The sequence below is a fragment of the Schistocerca nitens genome, chromosome 1 (genome assembly GCF_023898315.1).
Source record: "Schistocerca nitens isolate TAMUIC-IGC-003100 chromosome 1, iqSchNite1.1, whole genome shotgun sequence".
Lineage (NCBI taxonomy): Eukaryota > Metazoa > Arthropoda > Insecta > Orthoptera > Acrididae > Schistocerca > Schistocerca nitens.
The window spans coordinates 222208883-222223042 of NC_064614.1; the positions used below are offsets into that span (position 1 = coordinate 222208883).

Here is a 14160-nt window from a genome sequence, read left to right on the forward strand (position 1 = left end):
AATCAACGCCTTAATATGCTTCCCTAAAAGTGTGTCTAGTTAGCTGTATTAAGTAAATGTGTGCTTGTAAAGTGTAGTGTTCGTTATGGATGAAAATAAGAGGGAGGGTGAAACCCAAAGCTGTCGCAAAGCATTCATGGATCTCGACATCTCTGTACGATAGACGGATGACCCGACAGTGTAACTTGTCCGCACAGTGGAAATTTACGAATAGCATGGAGTTCAAGAACTGTACACCGTTGCTGGCCGAATAACAGGGATGAAACTCATCGCCTCCGAATTTTGCTGTTCGCACCACACTCGCTGGCAGATGTTTGCCGGGCATTAGCCATACCCACACCCTGCCATCGGATCGCCACATTGTTTACCGTGATTCATCACTCCACACAATCTTTTTCCACTGTTCAATCGTCCAATGTTTACCCTCGTTACATCATGCAAGGCGTCGTTTGGGATTTACCGGCGTGATGTGTGGCTTATGAGCAGCCGCTCGACCATGAAGTCCAAGTTTTCTCACCACCAGCCTGTCATAGAACTTGCAGTGGATCCTGATGCAGTTTGAAATTCCTTTGTGATGGTCTGGATAGATGTTTGCCTATAACACACTACTACCCTCTTCAACTATCGGCGGTCTCTGTCAGTCAACAGACGAGGTCGGCCTGTACGCTTTTGTGCTTTACGTGTCCCTTCACGTTTCCACTTCACTATCACATCGGAAACAGTGGACCTAGGGATGTTTAGGAATGTGGAAATCTCGCCTACAGACGTATGACACAAGTGACACTCAGTCACCTGACCACGTTCGAAGTCCGTGAGTTCCGCGGAGCGCCCCGTTCTGTTCTCTCAAGATGTCTAATGACTACTGAGGTCGCTGATATGGAGTACCTGGCAGTAGGTGGCAGTACAATACACCTAATATGAAAAAAAATATGTTTTTGGGGGTGTCCGGATAGTTTTGATCACATAGAGTAATTAACTCCCACGCTAAGGATTTCTGCAGGGGTCTGAAATCTGCCACCTTAACGTTTCGTCGAAATACAGAGGCGACTTTACTTTCCGTTCATTCATAACCATTCATATACGTTTCTATTATTTTGAAAAGTCATTCCCGGCCGCGGAGGCCGAGCTGTTCAAGGTGCTACAGTCCGGAACCGCGCTGCTGCTGCGGTCGCAGGTTCGAATCCTGTCTCGGGCATGGATGTGTGTGATGTCCTTAGGTTAGTTAGGCTTAAGTAGTTCTAAGTCTAGGGGACTGTAGACCTTAGATGTTAAGTCCGATAGTGCTTAGAGCCATTTGAACCATTTGAAAAGTCATTGCACGTCTGATCATAAACCTTTTGAAACTTTCTGACAGATTAAAAGTGTTTGCTTAATCGGAACTCGAACCCTGAATTTCGCCTTGGACGGAGAACATTGTTAGCGTCTGAGCTTTCCAAAATGGACTCACGACCCGCCCTCACAGCTTCAGTTCTGACTTAAGTCACCACCCACATCCCAAACTTGGCAGAAGCGCCTCCACATACCGTGCCGGACTCATGAGAGAAAGGTTGCAGTGGATAAATGACCTGGCCACAGCTTGGGGGTTGTTTCCAGCATGAATATTTCCCGCTGCAGCAGAATATACACAAGAGTACTGCATCCGCACATTGAGTCGAGTGACTGGCAGTTTTTTCGCCATCATCGATATCCAAGCGGTTTAGCCAGGTCAGCGAAAGAAAATCAGGGGAAAGAATTCGTGCAATAAAGTTTTGTACAGTGGTAAGAGGAAGCGTAATGAATAACATATAAAAAAACCCTCTCCGGAGTGGGGTGTGACCGTGGTGGTGGGGTTGGGGGGACGTTTTAAGTTCACGTTTTTATGTTTTTCTTGAGCATTTCGAAAACCGCGGCTTCTAGCGAAAATGTTTCCCAGTGAAAAATTAAAGTGCATTAAATTTCCTACAGAACAGGTCCTATTCATTTTTTCTCTAGGACTAATAGACTCCACGATGCAACGAATGGAAAAAAATAGTGTTTCGATGGTATAAAATTGACGTAAAAGATTATTCTAAATTAGTTACCCAAAAAGAAACAGTTAATAATTTCGAAACCATTGATTGGCAGTTCTCCGGGAGCTCTTGAAACCTCGTTCCGTATTCTCAAGTTTCAGTCCTACGCCTCCAGATGTCGTTTGCCATGTGGACACAGTGTGAGCGTAGTTACAATGGAGACGTATAGCGATGCGGAACATGCTAACAATAAGAGCTGTTTGTAGTACCACGAAATGCTGTCACCTATTGTTGTAAGAAGACGCTTCAGAACGGGGTATCACAAAGCACCACCTCAGGTAACGACTATAAAAGCTCGGTATGATAAGTTTGTGGTAACAGGTTGTGTGTCACATCAAGAGAAAGGTAAAAGTCGCCCACGGGTAGCAGATCACATTGTGGAAGCTGTGAGGGAGGCGTATGCACGGAGTCCAAGGAAGTACACAAGGAGAGCAAGTTTGGAGCTGAATGTTCCTCATGGAGAATTTCATGACAGTGACTGCAGTGTAAATCGTACAAGTTCCAACTGTTTGTTTGATCGGGACACGAACTAGTGCTAACAAGGGGGCCGCACAAACTTCCCCTTACCTGAGAAAATCGAGCTTCAAAAATTATAGGTGCGCTTATGCTGTATGTGTTGTAGGGCGCCTAATGCTCGTGGAGTGAACAGCCGAGGGAGTCGCCGGCACGGTAGCTCAGCGTGTTCGGTCAGAGGGTTAGCTGCCCTCTGTAAAAAATCTCGCTGCCGGTTCTACTTTTTTTGTACCTACCTGCGCCGGTATCGTGTGACGACCAATAACCGTTCATGATTATAAAGCAAGTTTGTTTTGCAATAGACACACTGAAAATATCCACGGACATGGAAAACTTCAGTGTTTCTTACATCTGCTGTACGTCGCGATAATTACTGTTTTTCATGTTCCTACGGTCAGTATAATCCTGATTCGCACAGTGCTGCGTAGGCTACGCATAATACTTGTCACAGATGTAGATACAATAATGTAAATAAAATTATTACACTGATTTAATTGAAGGTTCTCCTGTATCCTTTCTTCATTTAGAATCTCTTTCAGAAAAAATAGTTTTCTCCTTTTTTATGTTAAGGATTAGGAAAATAGCGAATGGATTATTAAATATTGATACTTTGTTGTTGTAAATACACCGGAATGAATGAAAAAGCAGCAATATTCGATGCAGAGATCTCACACTTATGAAACAAAGCGCTTGTCCGTTCAGCTGATGTGCCGACGCTGTCAAGTTTATTGGCCCCACGAGGCATATAGCACAAGCACGCCTACAGTTTTCAAACTCAGTTTTCTCAAACAGATTGAGAGTTGCGTCTTCCTGTTTATATATGTTAAAGTCCTAGTCATGTTTTGCAGACACTGCCAATATGAATCAAATTTTTGAGGGGCATTTAGTACGGTCCCCTTGCAGTCAGAGACGTTACGACTTCTATATGGACATGATGAACAGAACTGGAAAATAAAGAAAAATTTTCTTGACAAGACAATTTTCAGTGGTGTGGAGGGTACACAGAACCGGACTGAGGTCTTGGAAGATACACTCGACTCGCTGAAAGTGAAAGACTTTTGTGCATTGACGACCGTCAAAGTGTACCAGCCATATTTTTAAGTCAGCAGATGTCAACGCAATCACACATCTAGATATGTTGCGGAAGTACCTGATACCACAAGTTCAAGAGGACAAGGGTGTATTCATTTTTCACCGAACTGGGCCCCTTCCACGTTACCACCGAGCAGTGACAGCATATCTACGAGGGTGAGTCAAATGAAAACCTTAAATATTTTTTTTAAATATTATTTATTGTGCAGAAACTGTATCACTTTTTAACATAATCTCCCCCACGCTCAATGCAAGTCCTCCAGCGCTTATAAAGTACATAAATTTCTTTAGAAAAAAATTCTTTTGGTAGTCCGCGCAACCGTTCATGCACCGCGTGGCGTACCTCTTCATCAGAACGGAACTTCTTTCCTCCCATTGCGTCTTTGAGTGATCCAAGCATATGGAAATCACTTGGAGCAAGGTCTGGTGAGTATGGTGGATGAGGAAGCCACTCAAAATGCAGGTCTGTGATTGTCGCAACTGTTGTACGGGCAGTGTGGGGCCTTGCATTGTCATCTTGCAAAAGGACACCTGCTGACAGCAATCCACGTCGCTTTGATTTGATTGCAGGCAGTAGATGATTTTTCAGGAGATCTGTGTATGATGCACTGGTGTCAGTGGTCCCTCTAGGCATGTAATGCTCGAAATGACGCATTTTTCGTCCCAAAAGAGAGTCAGCATAACCTTCCCTGCTGATGGTTCTGTTCGAAACTTCTTTGGTTTTGGTGATGAGGAATGGCGCCATTCCTTGTTCACTCTCTTCGTTTCCGGTTGGTGGAAGTGAACCAAGGTTGCCCCCCTTCTTGCAGCGGTGTACCGTAGGTCTCTAGAAGAGCGTAGCGTTCCAAAGGATTGGAAAAGGGCACAGGTCATCCCCGTTTTCAAGAAGGGACGTCGAACAGATGTGCAGAACTATAGACCTATATCTCTAACGTCGATCAGTTGTAGAATTTTGGAACACGTATTATGTTCGAGTATAATGACTTTTCTGGAGACTAGAAATCTACTCTCTAGGAATGAGCATGGGTTTCGAAAAAGACGGTCATGTGAAGCCCAACTCGCGCTATTCGTCCACGAAACTCAGAGAGCCATAGACACGGGTTCACAGGTAGATGCCGTGTTTCTTGACTTCCGCAAGGCGTTCGATACAATTCCCCACAGTCGTTTAATGAACAAAGTAAGAGCATATGGACTATCAGACCAATTGTGTGATTGGATTGAGGAGTTCCTAGATAACAGAATGCAGCATGTTATTCTCAATGGAGAGAAGTCTTCCGAAGTAAGAGTGATTTCAGGTGTGCCGCAGGGGAGTGTCATGGGCCCGTTGCTGTTCACAATATACATAAATGACCTAGTGGATGACATCGGAAGTTCACTGAGGCTTTTTGCAGATGATGCTGTGGTGTATCGAGAGGTTGTAACAATGGAAAATTGTACTGAAATGCAGGAGGATCTGCAGCGAATTGACGCATGGTGCAGGGAATGGCAATTGAATCTCAATGTAGACAAGTGTAATGTGCTGCGAATACACAGAAAGATAGATCCTTTATCATTTAGCTACAAAATAGCAGGTCAGCAACTGGAAGCAGTTAATACCATAAATTATCTGGGAGTACGCATTAGGAGTGATTTAAAATGGAATGATCATATAATGTTGATCGTCGGTAAAGCAGATGCCAGACTGAGATTCATTGGAAGAATCCTAAGGAAATGCAATCCGAAAACAAAGGAAGTAGGGTACAGTACGCTTGTTCGCCCACTGCTTGAATACTGCTCAGCAGTGTGGGATCCGTACCAGATAGGGTTGATAGAAGAGATAGAGAAGATCCAACGGAGAGCAGCGCGCTTCGTTACAGGATCATTTAGTAATCGCGAAAGCGTTACGGAGATGATAGATAAACTCCAGTGGAAGACTCTGCAGGAGAGACGCTCAGTAGCTCGGTACGGGCTTTTGTCAAAGTTTCGAGAACATACCTTCACCGAACAGTCAAGCAGTATATTGCTCCCTCCTACGTATATCTCGCGGAAACCATGAGGATAAAATCAGAGAGATTAGAGCCCACACAGAGGCATACCGACAATCCTTCTTTCCACGAACAATACGAGACTGGAATAGAAGGGAGAACCGATAGAGGTACTGAAGGTACCCTCCGCCACACACCGTCAGGTGGCTTTCGGAGTATGGATGTAGATGTAGATGAAGGTTTCGTCCCCAGTAACGATTCTTGCAAAAGAAGCCATCACCCTGTAGTTCAAAGCGCCGAAGAAGTACTTCACAAGCATCAACATGTCGTTCTCTCATTTCAGGAGTCAGCCATCCTGCAGACACTTTGTGAAACTGGAGCACATGATGTACAATGTGATGTGCTGACCCATGACTAATCTGTACACATGCTGCAATGTCCTTCAGTGTCACTCGGCGGTTTTCCTTCACTATGGCTTCAACTGCTGCAATGTTCTGTGGAGTCACAACTCGTTGTGCCTGACCTGGACGAGGAGCATCTTCCACTAAAGTCACACCATTTGCGAACTTCCTTCTCCATTCGTAGACTTGCTACCGCACTACGTCATAAAACGCAACTACAGGGTGTTTCACAAAGTTATATTTATAAATCACTAGTTAACGCAGTTTGCAGATATTCCCAGGGTGTTTATTTTCTGCAAAGTGCGATAAAGCTACATGAAAGACAGATATGAATTACTAATAATACTAACGGAAGAAACACATGTATGGACAGAATCTATGTAAATCTCTGCAAACTGTTCTACAATACTACACGGAAGTTGATTCTTAGTCGACCTGTACGGCAGCTATAACGCTCTTCCGGGAGAGGCAGCTTCCACTGCCACGAGTCCGGATCGCTTTTCAGTTTACAGGGAGACAATAGCTCCCCAACATTTCCTGTCCAGTTCTCTCATGCGAACAGACAAAATAACTTCATTGAGCTAATGCTTATATAGCAGAGTTATTTTGAGTTTAATGAGTATTAAACGCAACAACTGGAGCCGTCAACTGCCTTCTACAATGAAGAGCCTTCGCAAGTGCAACATACAGTCAACATGTGCTCGACAATGTCGATGTCATTGTCTCCACTATCAACGACTGGAACACTTTTAGCAGCTTGATAGTATCAAATTCATCACCCCAGCCTCAGTTCTCATAACATATGAAGTGGCACAGAGGCCTAACTAGGCTCTCCCTCTAACAGAGGTAGGTCATCTGGGTGTTATGGAGCTTCAGATATTTCAACAAACGTCAAGCAATGCGTTACAGCAAGTTACTATTCTTGATTTAAACCTGATCAGCCCTATTTCATGAAACTTATTGACAGTCACCTTTAAAGATATCTACATCTACATGGATACTCTGCAAATCACAATTACGTGCCTGGCAGAAGGTTCATCAAATCACCTTCACAATAATCCTCTGTTATTCCATTCTGGAACAGCGCGCGGAAGAAACGAACACCTAAATCTTTCCGAGCGACCTCTGATTTCTATTATTTTATTATGATGACCATTTCTCCCTATGTAGGACGGCGTCAACAAAATATTTTCGCATTCTGAGGAGAACGTATGTGATTGCAACTTCACGAAACGATCCCGCCGCAGCGACAAACGCCTTTCTTTTAATGATGTCCACCCCAAATACTGTTTCACGTCAGTGACACTCTTCCCCCTATTTCTCGAACTTCCTCGATGTACTCCGTTAATCCTATCTGGTATGGATCCCACACCTAACAGCAGAACTCGAAAAGAGGACAGACACGCGTAGTGTAGGCAGTCTAGTAGATCTGTTGCATCTTCTAAGTGGTCTGCCAATAAAACGTAATCTTTGGTTCGCCTTCCCCAAAACATTTTGTACATGTTTTTGCCAGTTTAAGTTGTTCGTAATTATTATTTTTAGGTATTTAGTTGAATTTACTGCCTTTAGATTTAATTGGTTTTAATGTGTAACCGAAGTTTAACGGATTCCTTTTAGCACTCATGTGGATAACCTCACGCTTTTCATTATTTCGGGTCAATTGCCAACTTTCGCACCATAGAGATATATTTTTAAATCATTTTGCAGTTTTTTTATCTTCTGTATCTAAATCGTTTTGCAGTTTTTTTTATCTACTTATGACTTTATTAGGCGGTAAACGCCAGTCTTACCGGAAAACAACCTAAGACTGCAGCTCAGATTGTCTCCTAAATCGTTTGTATGGATAAGGAACTGCAGAGGGCTGTAACATACAGATGTTTTGTGTGTGAAAGTGGCTTCCCTCAGCGCAGCCCACCCCAAGTGCCAGTAATTCCTGAATAGGAGAGGTTTCTGCAGTCTACAAGTAATATAATTAATGGTGAGAGAAGTGCAATAACTTCACGGTCATTCATTAATTCAGCACCAAGTTATTGCAGCACTCTTAGATGGTTTTACAATATACACTCCTGGAAATTGAAATAAGAACACCGTGAATTCATTGTCCCAGGAAGGGGAAACTTTATTGACACATTCCTGGGGTCAGATACATCACATGATCACACTGACAGAACCACAGGCACATAGACACAGGCAACAGAGCATGCACAATGTCGGCACTAGTACAGTGTATATCCACCTTTCGCAGCAATGCAGGCTGCTATTCTCCCATGGAGACGATCGTAGAGATGCTGGATGTAGTCCTGTGGAACGGCTTGCCATGCCATTTCCACCTGGCGCCTCAGTTGGACCAGCGTTCGTGCTGGACGTGCAGACCGCGTGAGACGACGCTTCATCCAGTCCCAAACATGCTCAATGGGGGACAGATCCGGAGATCTTGCTGGCCAGGGTAGTTGACTTACACCTTCTAGAGCACGTTGGGTGGCACGGGATACATGCGGACGTGCATTGTCCTGTTGGAACAGCAAGTTCCCTTGCCGGTCTAGGAATGGTAGAACGATGGGTTCGATGACGGTTTGGATGTACCGTGCACTATTCAGTGTCCCCTCGACGATCACCAGTGGTGTACGGCCAGTGTAGGAGATCGCTCCCCACACCATGATGCCGGGTGTTGGCCCTGTGTGCCTCGGTCGTATGCAGTCCTGATTGTGGCGCTCACCTGCACGGCGCCAAACACGCATACGACCATCATTGGCACCAAGGCAGAAGCGACTCTCATCGCTGAAGACGACACGTCTCCATTCGTCCCTCCATTCACGCCTGTCGCGACACCACTGGAGGCGGGCTGCACGATGTTGGGGCGTGAGCGGAAGACGGCCTAACGGTGTGCGGGACCGTAGCCCAGCTTCATAGAGACGGTTGCGAATGGTCCTCGCCGATACCCCAGGAGCAACAGTGTCCCTAATTTGCTGGGAAGTGGCGGTGCGGTCCCCTACGGCACTGCGTAGGATCCTACGGTCTTGGCGTGCATCCGTGCGTCGCTGCGGTCCGGTCCCAGGTCGACGGGCACGTGCACCTTCCGCCGACCACTGGCGACAACATCGATGTACTGTGGAGACCTCACGCCCCACGTGTTGAACAATTCGGCGGTACGTCCACCCGGCCTCCCGCATGCCCACTATACGCCCTCGCTCAAAGTCCGTCAACTGCACATACGGTTCACGTCCACGCTGTCGCGGCATGCTACCCGTGTTAAAGACTGCGATGGAGCTCCGTATGCCACGGCAAACTGGCTGACACTGACGGCGGCGGTGCACAAATGCTGCGCAGCTAGCGCCATTCGACGGCCAACACCGCGGTTCCTGGTGTGTCCGCTGTGCCGTGCGTGTGATCATTGCTTGTACAGCCCTCTCGCAGTGTCCGGAGCAAGTATGGTGGGTCTGACACACCGGTGTCAATGTGTTCTTTTTTCCATTTCCAGGAGTGTACTATCAAAGACAGATACCAGCAAGATGCCATATTTACCAGTCAAATCTCTTTCCCACCACCGTTACGTAAGTCACTGACAACATCACACCAATGGAGAACTTCTCAGCCATTGTTTATAGTGACGTATTTTACACAATAGCTCGCTTAACTGTAAGTAAGTACTCACTAAATTGACTGAAATAACTCCACTATGCAAACACGAGTTTAGTGAAGTTATTTTGTCCATTCGCATGAGAGGAGTGGACAGGAAATAATAAGGAGGTATAGTCCATTTGGAAACTGAAAAGCGAGTGGCGCTCGTGGTGGAGGAAGTCGCCTTTTCGGGAAGAAAACTACAACTGCTAAGATGCAGTTTCCCCTGCAGCAGTGCAGAACAGTGTGCAGAAATTTACGTAGAATCTGCCCATATGCTTGTCTTGTGTTTGTGTTATTAGCAACTCATATCTGTATTCAATGTAGTGTTAATCAGTCTCTCCGGGAGTGTCTGCGCACTGCGTCGCCAGTGATTCATCTGCGAAATTCTACGTTGTTAGACAAAAAACTTTAAACGAAAAGAGGAAAGAGATCCTTGCAGGCCGAGAAAATGATGGAAACCGTAAGCGTTTACTGTTGACCTGATATGGAAAGTACAGAAAAATAATCTCTATTTAAGGAATGTAAAGCGAAGTATGGAAAACATGTTTCCTGTCTCGTCTGCTCTTACCTGGAAACCAACGTTCCGGGATCTTGGTGCAGTAGATCAAGAATGCAGTGCCACCAATCGTATAGAGTTCGAGTATTCTTGGTAGGAATATCTGAAACACCGAAAGATGCCAACATTCATTTGTATTGTAGCTTTTAGTACTGTACATCATTAGTAGGTCTTACCTGCTATTGGCTAGAATTCCAATTAAGAAGTACTCCAGGAAACATAGAACCGGTTATTGAGGCAGAGCTGCTATAATCTGAATGTAAAACAGCGAAAATATTTTCATGTATTTTGTGCTAGTCTGCCTTATGATTTTTACCAAATTGCTGGCTCTATGTTTGAATAACTGTTCTCCTTCACACTGTATTGTGATTGGTTATGATAATTATACGTCGAATGATTATTAGTTACGTACCTAATTACTGTACATTCAACTACAGCAAAAAATTATAAACTTAAATAACATTTTATTCTTCCTGCTATTTTTACTATTCTTTACCGCCCTGTAATCGCAATTTGCCTGATTTACTCAGAAAATGGTATCCACTTTTCAGTTTCGTATGTTTCATCACAGAAAATTAAATTTTATTCTTTACTCTCTCAATGTAGCTACTCATCTACTATTTCACTGTGTAAAACGTTGCTACTGTTTTATCTTTAGACGTAACTAAGTACAAACTTTTTATTTATTTGTGAAGATCAATGCATTCCTTTGAAAAGCACACTATTTATAAGAACCGGTTATCATAACACATGAAGTAATTTCCGGAAGGCTCTTCTAGAAAATGGTGTGTTCAGCTGTTGTTTCCACTAAACTTGCTCCTCCAATTTTAACATAGAGAAATTTGTAACACGCTGCAAGCTTGGTTCACGCGGAAACGCCACATCAGTCCCAACCTATTATCTGTTAGATCGATTGAAATGTCACGTACATTACCGATGACGAATAGCCTTTAAGTGTACCACTATTCACAAAACCTTCTACTTTTATATTGTCTATTGCACTTTTTGGTTCACGGAAATGTTAAATTCCTTATTGCTTTCAGTCTGCAGGCGTGAAAATTTTCCACCGCCACATTTGTTTTCGTAAAGACCTGGTTTTCCTTCATAATAGATATATGTTATAACTTGTTGATGTCTTTACGGAATATCTACAAGATAAAATATGTCTGCGTCATTAAGAAGACTGTGTGTTATTTTCTTCGAAACATACACATGAGTGGAAATTCTCTAGATTGACTATGTCTATAATCTAGGAAAACGCAAGAAGTCATTTTTCGGATGGCGAGTTTATTAAGCAGTGCGTGGCAGAGTGTCCAAAGATATTGTGTCCTGTTCTTACAACAAACTTGAAAGCACTCATCATCAAGAAGATCTATAGTGCGGCATAAGGACTCAATTAGTGACTGACTCACAGAACAGCTCAAGTCTGCGAGCAAAGATTTTGTTTGGTTTTCTTTGGCAAGAGATAAGAGCACAGGTAACGAAGACAGTGCACGATTACTCATCATTATCCGAGAAATCAATAAAAATTTCGACACCACAAAGGAGTTACTTGGTCTACAGTCAATGACAGACGGAATCACTGTTTGGAACTCACTAGAGTGTGCTGTGTGTGGAGAAAAGTGGCCTATTCTGGGTCAAACCGGCAAGCATTACAACAACAAATGGGGCCAGAGTGTTCTGTGGGAAAACTGTAGGTATCTTTCAACTTTTAAAAAACAAGATATAAGCAGAAGACACACAATGTGGCATTTCGTTTTTTTCATTGTATTTTGCGTCAGGAGAGCCTTTGTAAAGCACTCTGGACATAAAGCATGTGATAGAGATATTTTCTAAGTTGGTGTGGTCCACACAATCAGAGCGAGGGCGTTGCAGCATTGACAAAAATGGCTCTGAGCACTATGGGACTCAACTGCTGAGGTCATTAGTCCCCTAGAACTTAGAACTAGTTAAACCTAACTAACCTAAGGACATCACACACATCCATGCCCGAGGCAGGATTCGAACCTGCGACCGTAGCGGTCTCGCGGTTCCAGACTGCAGCGCCAGAACCGCGCGGCCACTTCGGCCGGCCAGCATTGACAGTTCAGATGTTTTCTTTAGGATGTGGAGGCAAAGTGGGAAGAGGTAATTTATCACTATAGCTTGAACTGCTTGAGCCTTGTCAAAGTGCTAAAGGGAGTTTGGACTCTGCAGAATGGATTCCTCTTATTTCTCGACAAGCAAGAGATAACTTATGATAATGTGAGATAATGTTTGCAGCCTGATGTATCTGAGATCTTGAATGAACTGAATGTGACATTGCAGGGAAAGGAATTGTTTACTCATCAAATGTGGAAGCATGTAAGATCTTTCAATGCAAAAGTAGGTCTACTGTCAAGGAAAGCAGATGAAGGCAATCTTCATTAGGAATAAAGAAAGAGCCTGAAAGTGTTTCTGGTAACATTAGCGGTCTCTGCAGAGTCGGCAGGAGTAGATCAGAAGAAGATATCAGGACTTGAAGAAAATGAAGCCTAACTTCAGTTCTCTCTCTCATCCCATCACTGCTGATGTTCACACAGCACCTGAGAAGCTACAACTTCAACTTATTAATATGCAGTCAGATCACACTGTGGAATAAAAGGCTAATGCTGTGACTTTAATGAGTTTTACAAATCTTCGTTTGCTAAAAGATTTCCATACATGAAGAAGTTTTCTGGGAATATATTCACTGTATTTGGCTCAACATATATTAGGTGGCAAAGTTTTTCTTGCTTCAAGACCAATGTGAGTAAACAGAGACAGCCCCTGAAAGACATTATCTAGTAGGCGGTGATTAGTATCTCAACAAGAAATGTCACTCATGATTACAATAAATTGTAGAAAACTGTGACAGGATGTCTTTCTTTATTTAAACTGATTTTAAATTAAATGTGCTTCAAGCTATAGATGATATGAAATTAGCATAATAAATAAACTGAATATAATTGTCAGCATTTTATTTGATTTTTACTTATTGACTTTCATGGTGAAATTTACACCTTTTTTGAAATACAAAGTTAATTATCGAATTCAGTCTTTCTAAAAGGTGTAGCCCCCCGCCAAACTCCGCTTCCACAAAGTGGCTCCCCAGTCAAAATAATTGCCCACCCCTTGCTTTACTGAATTATCCATACTGCTATCAGGTGGTTTGTTAAGTTTAATAACAGTGTTTCAATTGTTTTTAACATTCTGTTATGAACATCTGACACTCATTTAGTCACAAAACTATGATAATGAAGACTAAATAAGCTCCTAACGGTTTATCAGAAACGAAGTTTCTCAGTTTCAATACTCCAACCAAAGAATATCTGACCAACTCCTCATTTCTACTCAATGTAATTTTATTTCTGTATTGACTTTATGATTTTCTTATTTAGGTATTTTTGATCTTATTATTCGCAATACTTAAAAATATTTCACATATGCAACAGTGAGCAAGACAGGAAAAGAATGTAAAAATATGTTCCTGCCAGACTGAACAGTAACTGATTGTATAAAGCATAGTTAGTAATCATTAATTATGATATTTTTCATTGGAAGTTCTAGATTTCACACAGTGTTGTTCTTTTCAAACCGTCTGTTTAAAATACTTTTGAGTGAACTTTTCATTAGTCAAGGGTAAGACTGCTACCTAGAAAAAACCTGTAGTCTTTAATCTGTACTGTTGCAATTCTGTTTATCTAGCACTCATACATATCAAAAGAAGAAATAATTGTTTCCTGGGACAAAGTAACCTAAATTTACCGCAAAAATCTTTTCCCTGAAGATAACTGCATTTCCATAATCTATATATCCTGCTAATGCATGGATCGAGTGTTCTATAAGGAAAACTGATAGAAACAATATTATACAGCAAAGAAGATAGAAGTTATCCAATGCACAAAACTTGAAGTATAATGTAAATGTAACATACAAATTTTCTAAGTCTAAAAAAGATAAGCATA

General features: G+C 42.8%; 1 protein-coding gene across 1 annotated transcript in view; it reads right to left on the reverse strand.

The window, feature by feature from the left end:
• Positions 1–14160, reverse strand: part of LOC126235153 (progestin and adipoQ receptor family member 3-like) — a 122212-nt gene that overhangs the window by 14568 nt on the left and 93484 nt on the right. Inside the window, exon 7 of the mRNA XM_049943889.1 lies at positions 10208–10298. Coding sequence (XP_049799846.1) covers positions 10208–10298 — 91 coding nt within the window. The remainder of the gene's footprint in view (positions 1–10207; positions 10299–14160) is intronic.